At 37.7% G+C, this 22,272-nt stretch overlaps 1 protein-coding gene across 9 annotated transcripts in view; it reads left to right on the top strand.

The window, feature by feature from the left end:
• atp2b2 (ATPase plasma membrane Ca2+ transporting 2) overlaps positions 1-22,272 on the top strand; it is a 144,758-nt gene that overhangs the window by 62,153 nt on the left and 60,333 nt on the right. For 2 of the 9 annotated variants that reach the window (XM_056734558.1, XM_056734561.1), the window contains exons 1-2: positions 4,085-4,340; positions 9,367-9,938. In XM_056734558.1, coding sequence (XP_056590536.1) covers positions 9,740-9,938 — 199 coding nt within the window. In that variant the 5' untranslated portion in view covers positions 4,085-4,340; positions 9,367-9,739. Of the gene's footprint in view, positions 1-3,753; positions 3,861-4,082; positions 4,341-9,069; positions 9,227-9,366; positions 9,939-22,272 lie in introns of those variants that run through there. The other 7 variants (XM_056734559.1, XM_056734560.1, XM_056734557.1 and 4 more) reach the window with 6 other exon arrangements.

Here is a 22,272-nt window from a genome sequence, read left to right on the forward strand (position 1 = left end):
CAAAACGTACACATACTTGGTGTGCGGAGAAAGAGAATTGAGTTTTCTGTGCTTTAGCACCACCGTCTCGTTGTTTTGAGTTTCCTGGGGAAACCAGTTTCCTGTTTTCGACCTGGGGAACAATTCGGTTGTTATGTTATTCGCTTCATAGAAATCAATTGCTTTTTTTCTAATGCATTATTGTGTCGAACATTCGCTTTTTCACATCCACTGTGGGAAGATTTATACATGGACTTTAAATAACATGGATTTATGATGCGTGCCATAGAAGAACCTTTTTCATTTAAATGGTTCCATAAAAAACCTTTAACATCCTAAAAACCTTTCTGTTACACAAAAGCCTCTTTGTGATGAAAAATGGTTCTTCTATTATAAAAAGGTGCAAGAGATGTTTTTTAAACAGCCTTTGACTGAATGGTTCTTTGTGGAACCAAATATGGTTCCCTGTGAAGAACTTTTTAAGTACCTTTTTTTTGAGAGTGTACCTTTTCTATTGTGTTGCGACGTTACTTCGGATGTAGTGTAGTCATGACGTAATGGGAGCCTTTTTAAGGCACTTGCTCAATAACTTATTTTTTGTTCATTTTAAATAAAACAGAGTTTAGATTGAGGCTTAAACTTTTTCATCAAGCAAAATTACTTTCTGCTTTCACTCCATACAGCTCAGATAGTCTGAACTAGAATGTCAGAGATGTGTTGCATAGAAGTGGAGTAAAAAAAATAAAAATCCTAGTGCCTTTATGCTAAATATCAGATATTTCGCTTAGCCAATTAAACAAAGTATCATACAGTTACAGTAACTACATTTACTGTATTTTAACAGATCTCAAAAGTATTTCACCATGACCTTAACTGTCTAAAATGCAGATTTTGCAAAGAGATGATTTTTTACACGTGAAGACGGAGCTTACATACAGTAGATGCACCCCAGAAAAGCAATCAAAACATATTTGTATTATGAGACAGTGCAGGTTACAGTAGACTAATGCTTATGAACAGTGTACAGCTGTTATGGTGCATCGTGTGATGGCTGTGCTGTGCTGCTGTCAGCCTGATCCCTCATTCCCAACTCTACTCATCATTACCACCATCATTAATGTCTTTCCTCATTTCACATGGTGCAGGGCACGTCCTTACTGCATCGTCCTTTCTGAGGATCAGGAGGGAGTGATGATGCTCCAGCTGTCTTCAGGAGTTTATACTGTGCAGCTACAGTAGGGGGCAGAGCTTTAAAAATAACCTCTCCAAAATTAGACCTCAGACACAATGTGCATGTGGTGATCACAGTTCCATGACACAAAGAACAGTCCTGCTTACACTACATATATATCATTAAAATGCAGCTTAATACGGCCCTTTTACGGCACCCAGTTAATAGTTTAATTTGTCAGGTAACTGTGTACAAAAGTACAGTTTCAGCATATTTTTCATTTCCACCATAAATCAAAACCTCTGTTGGGATTGATTATATATATCATGAGAAAATGAAAGTTATTACTGCTTCAGTTGGAATATGCTCTGTTCGCTACTTATTGACAACATATAGGTTTCAAAGCAACAACATAAATAAACGTTACAGAGCATGCGCGCGCTCGTGGACTGCCCTTAACTTCCGGTACACATTCACAAAGAATATCAAACCTGTAAATTATTTCTGATAACAAGCAAAAGAAACCGAGACGAACAGTTACTTGGCTAAACTTGTTTCTCCAATATTTTGAATTCGGACTGCGATACCAAGCACAACCGCTAGATATCAGTGTACCATACAGTTTCTTTAAATGTGACCAAACTACAGGAACCATTAAACATAGTGTTTTTTAATAAAATGAACATACACCGAAATTCAACAAATAGTTGTTTTAATACAATGATTGTTCAATAAAATAATAATAATAATTATAATTAACATGAATGAAATTAAATCTAAATTGTTTTATTATAAGACACTAGTCAGACCAATTAACAAACCAAGACTGGTATATGTAGTCCAGGTGCACGCGTCAGATGAAACGGTCAATAGTCACCAGACCTACACCATAAAATCATGTCTCATGTTTCATATTAAGCACACTTAGACACATTTTACTTTATGTGATTCATGCAATAGCTAATTATAATGTTTAACAAACTAAATGAAAACCTCATATAAATGCGTGATATTACACTCACCTAAAGGATTATCAGGAACACCATACTAATACTGTGTTTGACCCCCTTTTGCCTTCAGAACTGCCTTAATTCTGCGTGGCATTGATTCAACAAGGTGCTGAAAGCATTCTTTAGAAATGTTGGCCATATTGATAGGATAGCATCTTGTAGTTGATGGAGATTTGTGGGATGCAAGAAGGTCCCGTTCCACCACATCCCCAAGATGCTCTATTGGGTTGAGATCTGGTGACTGTGGGGGCCATTTTAGTACAGTGAACTCATTGTCTTGTTCAAGAAACCCTTTTGAAATAATTCGAGTTTTGTGACATGGTGAATTATCCTGCTGGAAGTAGCCATCAGATGATGGGTACATGGTGGTCATAAAGGGATGGACATGGTCAGAAACAATGCTCAGGTAGGCCGTGGCATTTAAACGATGCCCAATTGCCACTAAGGGGTCTAAAGTGTGCCAAAAAAACACACACCATTACACCACCACAATTGCATTAATGAGAAATTGAACAGGTGTATCTAATAATACTTTAGGTGAGTGTATATATATATATATATATATATATATATATATATATATATATACATATTAGGGATTTAGAGTTAAGTAAATATACTCTCAATTTGATCAGTTTCTTCATTCCAACTTAGCTGCTTAAGGACAAAGAACAGTTAACAATAATTATGTAACCCATATTACCTGATTTAACATTTAAAGGAACAATTTAACAGTAAATTACATGTCCCTGTTCATTTAGAACAATTAAATGTGTCTCATGAAATAATTACAAGCCTGCATTAATAATGAAAATGCCTGCACTTCCTCGGATTGCTCCGGCATGTCAACTATTACATTACTCATTGGAAGATGCCTTAGGAAAGAGGAGCTACTGAAAGAGATACTGGTCAGAGAACCTCAGAAAAGCAGAGTGCTCTTATGGATGGAATGAGGCTAAACATGCATGTGGCCACTGCAAAAGAGACACAAAAGGCACAGGACGTTCTGGTTTATGGACAGACAAACATTTTCCTGTTCACTTTTTTTATATATTCTCAGTGTACGGTTTAACATTTTATTTGACTTTTCTGCATTGATGTGTGTTGAAATATTAAATAGATTACAGTTAATCACACAGACTGTATAAGTTATTGCATATTAGACATTTGGTTAAAAAAATAAAAGTTAACTACTATATGTTCTGGTTCCTATCAGGTAAATAAGTGTAAATATGATGCAAAATAATATTTTCTCACAATTATTTAATAATTATAAAACTGAATTTAAGCTAAATACACATCTGCTAAATGCTGCTTTATTTAGAGTCTATATAATTCAATCATGTGTATACTGCAGAAACCTAGGATTTAGCATATTTCTCAGCTCTAACCGGGAAACAACGTCTGGGTTTAGAAATATAACATTAAAGGGTATTTAGTAACATTAAAACATTAATGTTAGCAACGCTTCGGTAACATTAAAACGTTCAATTTTATTAATATTAACGGTTTTTAAGCAATGTCAAAATTTCCTGATGGCCAACCAATCAAATGAAAGAATGCGGCAGTTACTAGCCAATCCAAAGGAAGAACTCGGGAGTCAATGGGCGCTCAAATGAAAGAAGGCGGGAGTTACTATTCTCAGAAGCCGAGCACAATATTCAACGCGATACTGCTTCAGTTGTTTACGGTCTAAGACGGTAATGTAATTAGCTAAACATTCATTATTTGACAGCTGTATTACAATAGAAATGTTAAACGATTGACAGTAATACCCAGTGATGCAAACTACAAAACGCTGTAAATTAAAAATGTGTAATTTACGTGATTCGTGTAATGTCTGTCAAGGTGACGAGACCAAATACGACTGGTCAGCACGCAGCAGCTCATTAAAGACTGGGAAATAGGGGAGGCTGATGTTTAAAATTAATAATATACAGTTAAAACCTGTTAGAATGTAGAACACTTGCTGCGTGTGTTACAAACTGCCATATCTCCTCTCAATTGCTGTCATCGTACGTGCGCTGCTGAGCGTGTCACCAAACATGGCGGCGACTGCCCAGAATGCAATGCACAGTGACGTGGATCCTCAAGATCTATTTACTTTACCAAGGCACTGCGCGGTTATTTCACACTGTCACTGACGTAAGATCCACTGCATTTTTACGCCATGTTTACTGGTAAGTTATCTATGTGTCAGATAATGTTCACGGACTAACGTTGCCACAATATTAATTTGTTAATTAAACAATCCGCCTAATTACAGTCCCACATTACTTCAGCTGGCATTCCGTATTATAGCAACCGCAGCACGTCAGTTTAGATAAGTTTCACATAAGTGCTCACAACTTGAGCTTTACCACTGAGGAAAGTAAACGCATGTGTTCACATGTATTAATGGCCTCATTTGGCACCTGAAGTTCATCGCAGAGGCGAAATTCGATTGAACAGATATTAGGGGGGCTTTGGAAGCGCGGACGCCATTTTGTTGTGAAACAACAACGACTGCAGATACGATATACAGTTATAGAACTGTTTGAAATATACTTAATTGTAAAATCTTATCAACATTAATAATCGCTATCATATAATAATAACTATTATTAATTTTACCTTAATCTTGCAGACCTACCTTAAGTTATTTTAAAATGGCAATTACAGTTATTCATTTCTGAAGCAACTCTATTCTCTTTATAGGGAAGAAAATGTGTGTTTCCCCAATATTTTTATTGAAAACAAATGGTTGGGTCCTGAGATTATACCTAACTGTTTACACATGACGTTACTTTATTTGTCAAAGTCAACATCTGTATATGACACTCCCCACGTGGCTTTAAAATGTCTGGCATAAGTTTTGAGAGCTTCTCAAGGTCTTAAGATTTAAGATGTGGCTTTTTCTGCGAATTGATTACCGTAAGCGTCAAGTTGTTTCAAACACATCATTTGTCTTTGTCAGTTAATTTCTTTTCATCTAAACGTCAAAACTGAATAGGTTTCATAGTGCAGGTGCTGCATACTTTATTGAAGGATGGTTGGAACAGTTTTCTGTACCTTAGTAACATTTTATGGTGATATTGTTTAACAGATTACATAAATATTGGCACTATAGCAATATGAATATAATAGTCTGATTTAGGGATGCACCGATACGTAAATTTTGGCCGATATCGATAACCAATAATTCTTTAACATTGTAAGCCGATTACATTGTATATATTGCCCGATATACAGTATCTAAATATTAATCTAAGATTCACTAAGACTGAAACAAAAGGCAAAAAGTGGACAACCGCTTTTATTTGAAAACATTCACAGCGGAAAACAAGGTAACCATAAGTTCTATTTTTTACCCACAAAAAAACATTTACCAAGCCTTCTTTACCCCAGTTAACGATTCTGTAACCTTTAAACTCTTCTGGTATATTTAAATATGTTCTTCCAGAAAACAATAGCCACATGTCTGACAGGTCATGTAAGACAGAAAGCATTCAGACAGCAGTCTGATTAAAATAATATGCTTATATTCCTATAATTTACACATTCATAAATACTGTATCTACAAACTCTACCTATATCAGCAATGTTTTCATAATAGCAGAAAGTAAATGACCACGACAGTACTGAACAGTATTTAAACTGCGAGCACCATGCAGAAGACGTAGTTTAACCAGAGGAAATTATGTAAGATTTATCGGCTTAAATATATCGGCATACATTTTATTATCGACCTATAACATTAAAAATTCTTATTTATCGGCCGAGACCAAGTCTGATTACAAACCTACAGACAATTATTTTCACATTTAGTATTGCCAATCTTATATATAAATCTTATTTACTGTAAAGCTGCATTAGAAATCAATTCGAATTATACAATATTCATTGAAAATGCCATTACATTTTCAGAATCCATAGCTGCATTGTTAAATTACTGCAGGTGTCATTGTTACTCTTGGTTAGTCTGTTCGAATGAGGTGCAACTCTTTACTCCGCACTGACAGCGGCAGAGGAAACAATCCTCTGGAGGGATAGTTAGACTTTTGTGCCCTGTCACTGCATCCACATAGAAGCAGCTGCAAGTGTATTATTACCCACATTACCTGAGGAACAAGCCTCTGGTGGACTTAATTATTCCTCCCAGAGGAGCTGAGTTCACTTTCATGGGCACAGTTGGTGGAGATGGTGTTGAGCATAGGGGTGGGTGAATATTGATGTACCCTGATATTGGGGTTAGGCTTTGGGCTATTTGTTCTCCCTCTGAATTAAGTGTTGGTTTATGTGAAAAGGACATTGACTATACAAAGTTTACCTAGAATACCTAAAAAACTAAATCCTGTCTTGATCTTTTTCTAAATTTTTCTCACTCTCTCTCTCTCAGAATAATTAAAAAGATCATCTCCTCCCGTGTCTCTTTCCACACCTGTATAGCTAATTGGTGTATTGCCCAAGCATGACATTTAACATGAATGTTGTTCCATGGCCAATGAAATGCGTTGAAACATGGCAGCACATGGCAAAATGTTTGTCAGCTGCCAAAAGAATGGATTCTGTAAGATTGTATTTGTCAGCATAGCAAGGTTTACAGCGATAGTTCATCCAAAAATAGAAATTCTGTCATAATTTACTCACCCTCAGGTTGTTTCAAACCTGTTAACATTTTTTTGTTCCAATGAACACAGATAAAGATATTTGGAAAAATGTTAGCAATTTTCAGTTCTGGGACATCATCCACTAGCATTGTAGGAAAAAAATATTTAATTTTTTGTTCTGTTGAATATTTTAAAGAATTTAGGAAAACAAAGAGTTCCCGGGCAAGATTGACTACCATTTAATTCTTCAATTAATCAATGATGTCCGGGTACTGAAAATTACTAACATTCTTCCAAATATCTCTCTCTGTGTTCATCGGAACAAAGCAATTTTTTCCTTATTGGGTGAACATTCACTTTAACTAATATATGCCCGACAATAGAAAAAAAGTTCTGGTGTCATGGTTAACGCATGACAGTCTAAGAGCATAAAGTTTTAGTCCGTAAATACAAGTAGTGTTTTGACAAACAGCGATTGCATGTCAAAATCTTTTTGTAAGGAAGTTTTCCTTGAAATGTGCAGTATTTTTTACAGCAGAAAGCGTATTGACGATCTGCCCTCACTGTTCAGTTCAATGAGAGTACTTTGGGTGGACTACTTGCATCTAGTCTTCCGTGCAAGTATGCGGCTCAATTCAATGCGGCTCAGTCATTTCTGGTAAAAGTGTTTAGCATAGAGAGCAGAGATCATGGTAGATCATTTCTAATTTTAGGGCGGTCACTTAATTAAAAACAATTTATCCTGTTTATGATGTTAACAATGTGTTTTTTATGACAGATCTTAAATTAGTAGAAGTTCACTTCTTAATAAATTTTATAAACGTGTGCTCATTTCCAGAATAATAAAGCTGTTGTATGCACCCTTCAGGAAGTCCATCGCTTTTACTAAACGGTGTTAGTCTCATTAATATATTTCACTCATTAATATATTTCATACATTTTAACGACAATAAAATGACACCATACAATGATTGTTAAATGTTCTGCGTGGATTTTCAATTAATAGACGTTCATTCACATTTGAAAGTATTTAAAAATATGATGCATACAGAGCAGATTTAATGCCAATTAAATACATTTACTGGGCAAAAATATATGTTATTTTATCATTAAACGTTATAACTACACTTTTTACAGAGGCCTATTGACAAAAAAATGCATTTACTTATCGAGAGCATTACATTTTTCAATAAAAAAACTTCTCCGGTTACTGTCGTTACCTTGGTTCCCTGAAAAGAGGGAACAAGACGTTGTGTAAAACGCTAGGGGAATCCTATAGCGTTTCACGCAATGTCAAGAGACCTCTCTCGAAAGAGAACAACACAATATAGGGATCTAAACACTTACTAAAAGCATGTTGTGTGTGTTGGTCAGGTCCGTGCTGTAGTCTGTAGTTATTTAATAAAACGGTGCCGCTATGATTCTCTGTTAGTCTCCTTTAGTGATTTGCGTTTGGTGGTTAAATGTCTGTTGGAGCTGTGTGTGAGGAGAAAAAGTGAAATGCCATCGTTCACCAGCACTGGCTTTCTCAGATATTTTGAAGATTATGTACCTAGTGATGTTTAGAATATTTCTTCTATCGCTAATAATGAAAAGTGAGCCGTGCAATTTCAGGCCGGAAGATCTTCACAAGGCTACGTGCAAGTAGTCCATAGGCTTGTTTCCGAATGAATGTTTGTCGTGTTCGCCTGGGTGGGGTTAAGGTATGTTAGGTCATAACCATTAGGTTATCTACCCATGACTAGATCAGTGTTTCCCCTACCATTATATAAGGGGGGCGCCCCGCCCTCCTAACGGCTCGCCCCGCCACCCTTGGACGTCAAGTAAATTTGATTTAATTTTCTTTATAGCGCCAGATTACAATTTGTTATTTTATTAAGCAAGCAACATTTATTGTAATTGACCTCCAAGGTATAATTTACATGAAAAACTAAATTTAGTGGATATTTATTCACCCTTATGTGTTTCAAACCTGTTAGTTGGGGGGCTGATTGTTTCCCAATGTTCTTCAAAATATCTTCTTTTGTCCTCTGAAAAAGACTGAAAGTCATGTAAGTTTTGAGTTGAAACAGGAGGGTGAATAGAAATGATAAAAAAATCAAAAGTTCCCCAAATTAAAGTAACATTGTTAGCAGTAGCTTTTATTGCACTTTATGTTGCACAAATGCATTAGCATTGAATTATGTAATTGTTTGCCATTGCTAGCTCCCCACCAGCTAACATTGCTGCAGTGTGTGATGCATTGCCCTGCATTTCTTAATAGCGTTGAGCCCTTTGATGCTCACTGCAGCCTCATTCAGATCCACAAATGTCCCATTAGTATTTCCAGGGCTCTGTATATAGTCAGAGTGCAATCAAAGCACAGCACGCTGCAGCCACGCATGTGACATATGACGAGGAGCATCACAGGAATAGATAGACACCCTCCTCCCACCTCCGTGTGCGAATTGAGACGCAGATGCCTCGACTGCACAATGGTGTGCTTTCCTAGCACCTCTCTCACTTTTGTGCCGCGCGCAACTCCGCGATACACTCATGCATCTCTCTCTTTTTCTCTCCCCCTCCCTCTCTCCCTCACTCTCTCTCCCCCTCTCTGTGTCTCTTTCTGTCTCTGAAGGAGTAATGGAGAGGTTCACCATGTAGACAGCAGCCGACTGGAAGCAGGTAGAATGGGAAACCACGTATGGAGTGCCGCCAGTCTGCAGCCGTGGTGAGCGCAGACGTCCTCAGGACCTCAGTCGGGATCTCACGGATGGCTGTCGCATCCTCGCTCGCGTAACGCCGGGGAGCCTCTCTTCAATTCAGCGGACTGGATCTGTTTTTTCTTCATCCTCCTCTCTTACCTTCTGCGGTTTCCTGCGTTGCTCAAATTTTATTAGATACCCGTTCTCCAGACACGCCGGGAACTCATTCTCTGCCCGTGTGGCGTTTTTTCCATTTGTCTGATCTCAAGTTCAATCGGCTTTGAAGAAAAGCTACCGAGCAATACCATGGGGGACATGACGAATAGCGATTTTTACTCCAAGAACCAAAGAAACGACAGCAACCATGCGGGAGGTTTTGGCTGTGGGCTTATGGAGCTCCGCTCCATCATGGAGGTCCGAGGAACGGAGGCAGTGGTGAAAATCCAGGAGGACTATGGAGGCATTGAGGGACTGTGCCAGAGGCTGAAAACCAGTACGACAGAGGGTGAGTGTAGGCTTTCTCTTCTGTTACAAAAACTACACCTACATGAACACGTTAAAACACTGTGACACTCTGTCAGATGATAAACATGCCATTCCCTCTGCGGTAGATTTAAAGATTCCTCAGACCGTAGTTTCCCCTCAAACCTGCTGCTGATGCTGGTTGGCTGTCTTGTGGAGTTATTAACTAGAATGTGTCTCCCAGGTAACAGCTGAGAGGTCAAACTAAATTTGAGACTTTGTAAAATTATAGTGTTGCTGGGTAAAAACAGTACATGATTTGGTATAGGATTTTGTACACATAACACTGTTCTCCTAGCAACACTACACGATGCATTCCAGAGCGTTTCCTTGCACCACAAATCAGTCGCATCACCTTCACAGTGAAAAGGCCCTCGTACACTTTCACGAGGAAGAGATTGATTGATTTGTTAAGTGCTTTGGTGCAATGACAATTAAAACACGTGGCTTTGTGATATCGAAACATGAGCCGATGGGGAATAAATAATGCACTTCATAAATTGTCACAAATAATTATGAATTTCTGGAATGCCGCCGGTTTGTAAATTCATTCACAGCCCCCAAGCATGACTTCCATGAAATAGCTTCATTTTTTATGAAAAAGAAAATGATCCAGTGGTCTTCAGTACATGCTTTACCCGGGAGATTACTTTAGCATTAGGTTGATGGATCCATCATATCGGAAGGTAGCATAATTTTGCCTTCTTTGCAAACTATTGGTTTGGTGTGAGTGTTAGGAACATGTTTAGGAGCAGGCTGTTGCCCTGCCTCGTTGGAGTGACTTGTGTTGACACCCGAAGTGCGATGTGATAATGAAGACAAATGGTCACATCTTGTCCTGATGGTAATGTGAGCAGTTTAGGCATTCACTCTGTCAGGACAGTCAATGACCGTTTAAGACTATAAGAAGCCATGATTTGCATTTTGTTTAGATCTTTGCGTCTTATGGCTTTGCAGAACACCGTGTTTTCTACGAATCCATATATTAGAATAGCACATCATTACCTTTAAATGAGGATGATAATGATGGAGCCCTTATGTATACCCTGTTGAATAAAAAAGCATATGCAGCAGGTTAGGAAGGTTTTCAAGCATGATAGCTGGTCTGTGCTGGTTTCAGCTGGTCATGTGCTGGTTTAAGCTGGTCATGAGGTGGTTTATGCCCATTTTATAGTCGTCATGAAATCACACAGGAACGTTCTAAGTGTTTTACACAGTGTTGCAGTGATTATTATAAATGATTTGTCTGTGCACAACAAAATTAATTTGCACATGTAATCTTCAATCAAAAACATGAAGTTCTTTTCCCCCTCTTAACAACAACTTTTTACCACATGATGTCGGCAACAAAAAGAGGTAGGACTATACTCACTGTCGAATGGCCAGCCATTTTCAGTCCTCCTCTCCAGGTCCACCTTACAACAAACCAATCAAAAAGAGAAGGGCAAAATACAGCCCCGGTCTACATTTTTTCAAATATCTGAAGCCGTATTTCTCGGATAAACGTCACGATGCGGAAAAGAAGTAAATCGGAACTTTAAACCAGCTCAGGACCAACTTAAATCAGCACATGACCAGCTTGAAGGGATACTCCACCCAAAAATGAAAATTCTGTCATCATTTACTCACCTTTGAGTTGTTCTAAATCTGTATAAATGTCTTTGTTCTGATAAACACAGAAAGATATTTGGAAGAATTCTTATAAACAGATAGATTTTGCCCCCCATTGACTCCCATAGTTGGAAAAATGAAGGGGTGTGCATTTATAATTAACTCATTTTTGTATTAATGTGTTACGGAAAATTAACGCAAATCCTTTTTTGTAAAGCATTTAACACACCCATCCCACCCTAGACATAAGAAGTTATCTTTCATAAATTTCATTCAGTTTACTGTTGACACATATGATGCTGGCAACAGCTTAGTGCGTGATATAACATACACTATACTGTCAGAAAAAATAAATAAGATGCTTTCGAAAAAATTACCCTGAATGAGCTTTTGTCTCATATTTATTTAATTATGCAATCAAACAAGCGCTATAATCATAGCAGTGCTATTTTTGTCCAGAAAACTACGAGTGCATGTCATGTTGATTTTATTAATCAAGAAATATTTACATTTACATTTAGGCATTTGGCAGACGCTTTTATCCAAAGCGACATGCATTGCTTTATCCTATTCATTTTACATAGGTATTTGCAATCCCCTGGGATCGAACCCACAACCTTGCGTTGTTAACGCAATGCTCTTACCACTGAGTTACAGGAAAGAAATACAATAATAAATAAGAAATACATTTTAAGATGTATATTATAGACAACATTGTCTGTTTTCCAAAATTTTCAACGAAAATATTACCCAGAAAAACCTCAGGAGAAGTGTTGTGTTCTCTGAAGAACATATAGCGTGGTTTAGTTTTTAAAAGAATATGTTTCTTGAGCAAATCAATTGGGTGAATCAATGAATCAGTGGCTCATTCATAAAGAGTAATTAACTGCATTCCTGAACGAATTTAGTGAATCTAATGAATTAATGACATTTACCGCCAACTACAGACATTTTTTAATTCTTCAAATAATTTTAACAGTATTAAAATAAAAAAGTTAAAAGATAACAATACTAATAAATTGGTGGTACATTTTCCCTCCCAAAAATTCTGCTTATTTACATTAACTTACCACTTAACTTAAATTACTATTTCTTTGGGAAAAAGGAAGATATTTCTTACAATGTTAGTAACCAAACACATTTTTGGGTGAAAAATTCCTTTATTGGAACCCCCCAGTGATGGTGAAACCCGTTTTGTGTTTTTATTCCGATAGTGTAGTACTATGTCATAGTTTACCCGATAAACTATTTAGACCATGCTGGAACTAAAAATATCCAGCTTCAACCAGCTGAAAACATTTACCATCAAATAGTTATCCATCAAATTTAGTTGGATTTTGGGAGGCAGCCAAACAGTGAACAGTGAAGGACCAAAAACGAAAATATGACTTTCTTCCAAAACCTTATCCAGATGTAAATATCCTTATCCTCGGAACCCAAGAATGAAGGAGTTTGCCTTGCATCTACGTTTACCTTAGAATAAATCGTCACTTGTGCTTAAATCAATGCTAAATCTGGGTTAATGGTCGTCTATACTAAATAAAGAGATTAGTCCGTGTGAATCTCCTGCTTCCTCAATGCTAGTGCACTTTGTGTGGATATTATTGAGATTCTAGAGCGCCCACTTTTTTCAAAGTTGTGGGTGTTGGCCACTCTCACAGTGAGAGTTCCTGGCAGATGGGAGCTGGACAAGATATTGCCAAGTCTGGCGACCTCCCAAAAAAGACAAAGCATCTCTTTTAAGTCAGCTTGCTTCTGATAATACCACTAAACGACTGCAGCTCAATGCACAGGTAGCAAAAATGAAGAAGAATCGGGCACATATTTGAAGGACAGTGAGAGGTGGTCCTATTTTGAAACCGTGACTAAAAGTCAATGGCTTCAGATTTAGGAAAAGACATTGCTGTCGTATCTGCAACAACAGTAAACAAAGAGGTGGGCTGAGGTATGACATTATGAAACATCTATTGTATGCTAATTGTCTCGTGTGCCGAGCCAACCAGAAGTATCTTTTCCCTTACCCTGACTGTCCTCCCCCATACCAGCCTCCATTCTCATTTCTATTTCAGTCTGATACCCCATCTCCCTTCAATGCAGTGCACATCCTTACCTAAATTAGCCTGTTCAAAAGTAACAAACACTTAGAATGTCTAGCTTATCTTGCCGCTCACGTTTCACACATCCTGATGTGTCTCCTGACGAAATGCTCAATTTGAAAATGCACAATTTTCTCTGAAATAACTTTAAACTGACTAAAGTACTTGGCATCCACCATTGTTTATTACATATTTAACAGAAATCAGACTTTGATTTTGATTTTTTATTCAACATAATATTGTAGAAAAATTAACAATTGAAAATGTCATGGACAAAAATGACGGGATCCCTAACCTAAAATTTTGTTGCACAACCTTTATAGGCAACACGGCAAGCAAAGGTGTTCTGTAGCTCACAATGAGACTTCTGAACCTGTTAACAGGTAGTTTGAGCCACTCTTGCGGAGCAAACTGCTCCAGCTGTCTTAGGTTTGATGGGTGCCTTCTCCACACTGCAAGTTTCAGCTCTTTCCATAGATGTTCCATAGGATTCAGATCAGGACTCATAGAAGGCCACTTCAGAATATTCCAATGTTTTGTTCCTATCCATTCTTGGTGATTTTAGCTGTGTGTTTTGGGTCATTATCCTGTTGGAGGACCCATGACCTGTGACTGAGACGGAGCTTTCTCACCCTGGGCAGGACTACTTTACAGTCTTGAGATTTCATTGTGCCCTGCACAGATTCAAGGCCCCCTGTGCCAAATGTTGCAAAGCTGCTCCAAAACATAACCGAGCCTCCTCCATGTATCACTGTAGGTATGGTGTTCACTTCTTTGAAAGCTTGATATTTTCGTATGTGAACATAGAGCTTATGTGACTCGTCAAAAAGCTCCAGTTTTGACTCACCTGTCCAAAGGATATTCTCCCAGAAGGATTGTGGCTTTTCAATAGGAGTTTTAGCAAATTCCAGTCTGGCTTTTTTATGTTTTTCTTTCATAAGGGAGTCCTCCTGGGTCTTCTTCCATGGAGCCCACTTTTGGTCCAAAAGCTACTAATGGCGCCATCAGAAACTGATGTACCTTCACCTTTCTCTGGTCCATGTTCAGTGTGGTGTGCACAATGACACCAAATAGCACAGTGACTACTTTTCTCAGTTTAAATAGGCTGAATGACTGATTACAAGATTAGATACATGTGTGAAACTAATTTAAGAAACAAATTAGTGAGAAATATCACTTTAATCCAATGATGTATTATCTTTTCTAAGGGGTTCCAACAAATGTGTCCAACCCATTTAAGAATATGTTTGTAGAATAAGCAATAATTAAACTCTTCCCAAAGCCTCTTTGCTTTATTCTATGACATATCAAAGGCATACAAGTATACATGATACAATAGCTTTTAATTTCTTCACTCTTCAGGAGGAATGAAGCATTTCAATGAACTGTAAGGGAAGCAACAAATGTGAGCGTGTTTGTAAATGAAAGAAACGGAATGTGATTGTATATTGAGAGCGGCATAAAAATCTCAAACTATATATTTTTAAAGCTACTGTCTAACTTTTTTGGTTAAAAATAAAACAAAAAAAAGCAACACACAAGGGAGAGCTTATAATAAAGTACAGATTCACAGAAAATATCAGTTTTACATCATTTGACATCAATGCACGTAAATTACAGTATGTGAAGGCACCTGCAATTTTGTTTCAAACTAAAATGATGACAGAGAGGCAAAAGGTATGGATTGGGGTATCAAACTGTAAACTATACAGCAGTGAGATTAAATTGAGCAAATGGATGTCTCTTGCTTTTTACTGTGATTTAATATCATATGTATTTTACGAAGAGATATCATCAATATGCTTAGTTTTCCCCAGAAACCAAAATTCATTCATTTTAAGATGAACAGTTTTGTCTCGAGACCAAATAATCTGAACAGTAATATTCATGTTAAATGTAATGTTCTGTACTCTTTATACAGTATATGATGTTTTTATTTTGCCTAAGGAATTTTAGGGGAACATCTTAGGCAAGATTAATACCTAAATAAAGCACAACCAAGCCCTCCAATAGGTTTCGTGATCTTTAAAAGAGCAGCCTCTGAGCAATAGAGTTTTCCTCCGGGTGAAACACTTAAAAGTAATGTGATGCCTTGTTTAAACTGTAACAGGGTATTAAGGTCAAAGTAAACTGGCAAAACATCACTGAGACAGGCAGCAAACACAACACGACCACAGCTCTCACAATCAGCATCAGCTGTCCATCATACCCACCTGCCCTCATCTGTGCCACCATCTCACTTGACTGAGCCCAGCCGATGCTCTGACAACGCATTGAAGGTTCACACGGTTGGTTACACTCCCTGTCTCAGCCTAGTTAGGCTTGACCCTCTTCCCGTTCCCTTGATCAGCACACTAATCTAGTGGGCCAGTCCGTGTTCTCATTCCCCTCTGATATATCCCATTTATTCTGATGTCCCAACAGGAATTGCTCAGAAGGAGCGCAATCTCCTCTAATAAGGACAGTTCTGGTGCCCTCATTCCAGCAGCCGTTCTTAAAAGGAGGAAGGATTTCCTCTGAGGACAGATTATAAATAAGACCAGGCCAAAATGATGCCCTTGAATGGATGACCTTGAAAGCTTATGTCTGTATTTTACACAGAATAGTATGCAGTGCATTAAAACATTTTCGGAATGAGTCACATAGTCGGTCATTAGTTAATTCAACTACTTTTCATTTCGGTACTTGAATTAGCTCTCTTACAGTGCAGTAATTCCAGGATTTTGTGAATATGTGGCGCTGGATGATGTCACACGCTAATTAACATATTAGTGATGTCATTGCGTAGCTTTATACAGTGTTCAAGAAATCTCAGAAGTGGGCTATTTCCCACCACAAACCCGAAAGTAACGTCTGGAAACGGTAAAAACATAATCCAATATCAGTGCTAAAGTGTCAAAAACAAGTTTAAAAACCTTTTCAAATATCAACCAATAAAAAGAAATGAATGGAAAGGACAGTTTAACAGTAAAGTCAAGTTTTTTAATTAGATATGATAAAACATCTTTTACTTCATACTAGATTTTAGTAAGTAAATACATGTAATGAGATGATTAAAGTCCTTCTTTAAAGTTACTTCAGACTAGATATGCGCGGATAAGCTAAAATGTCACCCGCATCCGCTGTTTCAAATAAATTATCCACCCGCCCGCACGTGTAATTTTCTCTGATATAGATATCCGCACCCAACCCGGACCTGATCGTCATTTCAATTACTCAGTAAATTTTCTAGCACTGTCTTTGTCTGTAAATACTCAAATCTAATATTTTGATTTAGCACACACAAGATGTACCATATTAGAGGTTCCAGTCTTATGGCTTTCATATACATACAATGCTTCACAGTCGTTGTGGTTTTTAATTCTCCCTTTTTAAATTTCTCTCGGATCTGTTTTGCCTCCATTTCAGCTTTAAGAAATAGACCGTCCTCTTCCGCCGCCACGCGCGCATTTCTTTTAAATTACATGCATTTAAAACACATTAGTATTTTTAGAGAAATGTTGTTAATATTGTACATGATATCATCCACCCGCGACCCACCCGCAATTAGTCTGAATGTATTTTTTTAACTACCCGACCGGCGGACCATTGTAAAAAAACAGCTCAAATACTGACAGTTGAAGGGGAGGAGTTAACGGATGCTCCGTCCAAGGCGTCTAGCTTTCATTTGAGATGAATAGTCATTTTAGGGCGGATGTGCATTTTCAGATTTTAGATGAAGATTATGAGGGTACATTAATTTTAGAAAGAAAATAACCCACATTGATAATCTATTTATTAGAGAGTGGCGGACAAATTATGAATTAATGGGAAACAGGGAGGATTTTTTGCGTGGTGGCCCGCCACGGCAAAATGAATGTAACAGTAACACGGCAATGTGCTGTAGTCAGTGTACTCAGTAGTTTTGTGTCACAATAGAAGTAAATAGGGTCCAGTAGGGTTGGGTTGGATGGTCTACCAAATTGGCATCGGACGATGCCTACAGTGAAACATCGTGATGGACGATGACATCGGGGTGCGGGGTTATATCAGTTTGTTGGATGGCCATCTGCCAAAACATGAGAAGACAAATATATTGGGGATCCAGACTGCCACCAAATCGTATTTTGCGACCAGTTTTGAAGATGGCATACTTTTCAACAAGCATTTGCGCATGTATGACCGGCGCATTTTGAATTTCTTCCAGGTATTATTTCACGTGGAAAGAAAAGTAGATCCCGAGGCCACCAGTGTAGGCTGTGTGTAATTTGGTCAGCTGTGTGGGTCACACAGTTCAAGTAATCATCGACAAGTTTACACACACACAGCGTGAGTGTGTTACTACAATTCACTGTTTTCTTTCACTTTCTAGGTTTGTCAAGTCTCACGCGCAAACTAGTTTCCCAATTTCCAAATCATACTTAACCGCAGAAAAGCTTGAATGGACGAGCTTGACACATGCGCAGAATGTCATACTGTGGACTCGGCTGTCTACATTTGTCGTGCTGTACACGTACGGGATGTGCAGACGACCACGGAACCTCCTGATGACGAAAATTAAGTCATGCAGGGGAGCAACGATGCCAGTCCAACATCATGATGACTGTCAGCCATGTCTTCGCTATTGGCCCAACCCAAGGCTCCAGTGTTGTTTGGTTAGCAACATTCTTCAAAATATCTTCTCTTGTTCTGCACAAGAAAGTCTTAACATTTCTGTAACTTAGTAACTAAGAAATATTTGTAATTTTGGACTCAAATGTGTGCATGTGTGCATGCCCTTAAAAGGATCATGAAGTATGACAGTGGACTCTTCATTTTGGTTAGTGAATCACACCTTGTCCTTCTCACTATGGCTTCCCCATCTGTCATTCTGCTAGCTGGAGCCGACATGATGTCTGCCGTACACCATTAACCAAAGACGAAGACACTTGCTGAGTTTTATTTTGTCACTTTTTCACTCGTCCTCTTGACCTTTATTTTTGCGGCATCTTGTGCGTTCTGTGGCATGTGCTTTATCAACCAGTCCTTGCTGTAACTTTGAGTTTAGGTTTTGGCACTTTTCAGAGATGTAAAATGGTTTATAGATGGTTTGCCATTGTCAGAAAAGGGTCTTGTCACAAATTTTGCTATTGATGCCAAGGTCATGGATTGGAGTCCCAGGGGACACACACAAACTGATAAACTATTGAATCCACATTGAGTCACTGTGAGTACACTAAAAAGCCAAATCAAGACTGTGGCAAAAGCATCAACGTTTAAAACACAAGCTCATCATTGAATGTGTCATGAAGAACACAATGTTCTGTGTCACGCTGGTGTGATGGTGCTTTCTATCTGGATGATATTCAGACCTTACAGTAGTGCTGTAAGCTTTGATATACAACATCAAAGTAGAGTTGTCCTCGGGAGACTTTAATGTAACCTTTGAACGCCTTCTGAAAATTCATCTGTGGTTGGATTGCTGGATAAATAGTTAGTAACCACATTTAATCTACCTAAGTAGGGATGCACAATAAATTATCGGCCATATATTGGCCTTATATTATATATTTTAAATTACGTATTATATTTATTAAAATGACCATTTATCGGCGGATAATCAAATATTAGGCCTATATATTATAGCCAATAAATAATGAATAATTTCCTCTGGCTGAACCACTTCAGGGGCAGTCTTTCTGCCATGATCATGCACTTACTGCTATTAGCAAAACATTTGTATAGACTGTCTGAATGCTTTCTGTCTTGAGACCTGTTAGTTTTGTTAGACTATTGAGAAAACTCCTGTGATCTTTAATTTATTTATTAAATAAAAGTTATACCAGAAATGTTAAAAAAACTTTAACTTGTATAACGCAGGCTTAGTACATGATTTTCAGGGAAAAAAGAGAACTAATAGTTACATTGTTTTCTGCAGTCAATGTTTTCAAAAAAAGCAATTTTTGCCTTTTGTTTCAGTCTCAGAAAATATTATATTTGTATATGTTGGTAATAGGCTTCCAATGTTAAAGAATTAATGTTTATTGTTACCGGCCAATTTTTCTTTGGGGCTGTGGCATTAAAGAAAATGACCATTTGTGGTTTTATTGTACATTATATATACACAAGCAATGCAAATTACTACAAAGAAAGTGGTGCTTTTAGCAGACATTACCTAGCCCTTCCTTTGTATCTGTTAGATTTAATGATCCAATCAATGTTAATTTATCAAATCCTGGCTTTTTTCTGTTTTAACGTTTTGTTTCACTCTAAAATTTGCAACATTACATTACTACAGAAGTCAAATGATTTTCAGATGCTAGGAGTTTCTTTAATTATTTCAAATAGTAATTATTATGATGTATTTTTAGATTAATGCTGTTTAAGCCCCATTAAGTTTTGTATAGCCTACTGCGGGGTAAATTCAGCTGTGGTTTTATGCATTATAGCATCATGTGCTAAAAATTGCCGGGATAAGTGTTACAGTGCATCAGCCTGGGCTTTGGCAGCTAGGTAATGAGCATTAGATGTTCACTAACCCATTACTTGACAGAAGCGGCTAGATTAAATGCTAAACTGTGCTGATGTCCCTTTGCAGCTCAGGCTGTCTACGGCACATCAGCATTTATTAGCTTTTACATCAGAGATGTGCTTCAGTCAAATGCCGTTCTGACCAAATTAGGTTGAATGTTATAATCCCTGCACAGGGAACTTTTTTACTTAGATAAAGCCCTGACTATATGTGAGAAGATAACTAAAAAGTGTCTCCTGCAAGTTAATTATGCTTAACCAGTTTTCACTAAGTGCTCTCAAATGAATTGCAATGGCCAGTGGTACAGTAAATCTACTAAAGTTAGTGGCCTGTAATGTTACACAGGTGTCCAAACAGAGTGAGCACAGGTAAAGTTTATCACATTACACTATTGACTAGGGATGCACATTTAAAGCAAAAATAATATTCGAAGATCGATGAGAACTATTCGAAGAAGAATCGGAGAAAATTCGCACCCCTCCCCCCATTTAAGCTTTAAATCCATGACGACACACTGCTTTATTTATTATGGAATAGGCAATCTTACGTAAAGCCATGCATTAAGATTACGCGCTGAAACATTAATATATTAACAACCGAATGACGGCACTTATTAACAGTATGTCGATCAGTATCAACCGCTCATAATGGAAGGACATTTCCTTGTAAAATATGAACATGCACATTTATACCAACTAAAAAACAGCAGTGTGATTGATCAAGGAAAATATAATAAAGCCATAAAGATTTTAGACCAGACTTAAAACGCGTTAAAATATATTAACCGAATGACGGCATTTATTAACAGTTCGGACCGATTTCATGAATTAATAGCTCAAAAGGCTTCAGTTTCTATTGTCATGAAAAAGTTTCTTCAGTCTGGCAGTGATGGTTTTTCTAGACGAACAGTAAACTCGGGCTGTACAAACTCCATAAGATTTTTAAAGCCCTCTCCTTCGGCAAAGCCGATCGGAAGCATATCATTAGCGATCATCTTAGTAATTGAAGCCGTTATTTGCTCCGCCTGTCTGGCATCCAAATTGGTTGGTCTGACCATAAAACTAGCAACTGATTGCTGACCTGTGGATGGACCTGCTGGGAGCTTCGCCCTCAGATGAGTGTTCATCGTAGTTGTTGATCCATGATAAGTCAGCTTTGCATTGCAGAGTTTGCACTGCACTTTATTCTCATTCATTTTATTAAAGGAATACCACACAGAACAAATTTTGACACTGTCTCAATTTATCGTATCCGTTATGCCACGCGGGTCTACAGTGTGCGTAATTTGGTTAACAGTTGTTGTGAGAAAATGTTTTCCTCTATTGTCTCTTGAGTTACAGCCTTTAGGTTTTAGGTGCTTTGTCATTGGCAGCGCCACCCTTTGGTTACTTGAACACATTATGCGTGAAAACACGGCAAATTTTTTAAGATCGCACACACTATTCGAAATTCTATAATTAAAAAATTTAATATTCGAAATTCGTGACTCATCCCTACTATTGGCATGTTCCCCCAATGCTTGAGAACCAAAAAGGTGTCATTTACAGTGCACGGCACAGTTTTCAGCCATTATTTATATGACAGTGGTGTAATGGGGAGTCAAAAAATGCACAAAATAAACGGGTTTTAAGGTGCTACTTTCTTTGAACAGTATTGTTGTGTAAATTTCTACAATGGTACTGATAGCCATTTGCATATTTGCAGATACAGATGTTGAAGATTGAATTAAAACGATAAGAAGCATTGGCTTACAGTGCATTTTATAACAGCTAAGGGGCATTGTTGGGCATTCCCCTAGCTGTTATAAAATGCTCTGCCCACTGCTTCGCAGGGCTTTTTTTATTGCTTTTATAAAACTGTTATTCCATTTGCGTAGCGAGGCCAAGCAACAGACACATCAACAGTGGCACAGCGATACTTGGGCTATGTAATGCATTCAGCAGTTACAAATCAGAAATATTATAACGTGGCTCAAACAATTAGAATAAAGGCCCGGAAAACACACTGTTTTAGCTTTCTGAATGTTACTGATTCATATAATGACTTTTAATGTTGAGCATCAAACTAGTGATGTTTCTTAACATTTTCTACATACAGAGCACAAATTCATTGCATTTTTC

The sequence above is a fragment of the Triplophysa dalaica genome, chromosome 21 (assembly GCF_015846415.1).
Source record: "Triplophysa dalaica isolate WHDGS20190420 chromosome 21, ASM1584641v1, whole genome shotgun sequence".
NCBI lineage: Eukaryota > Metazoa > Chordata > Actinopteri > Cypriniformes > Nemacheilidae > Triplophysa > Triplophysa dalaica.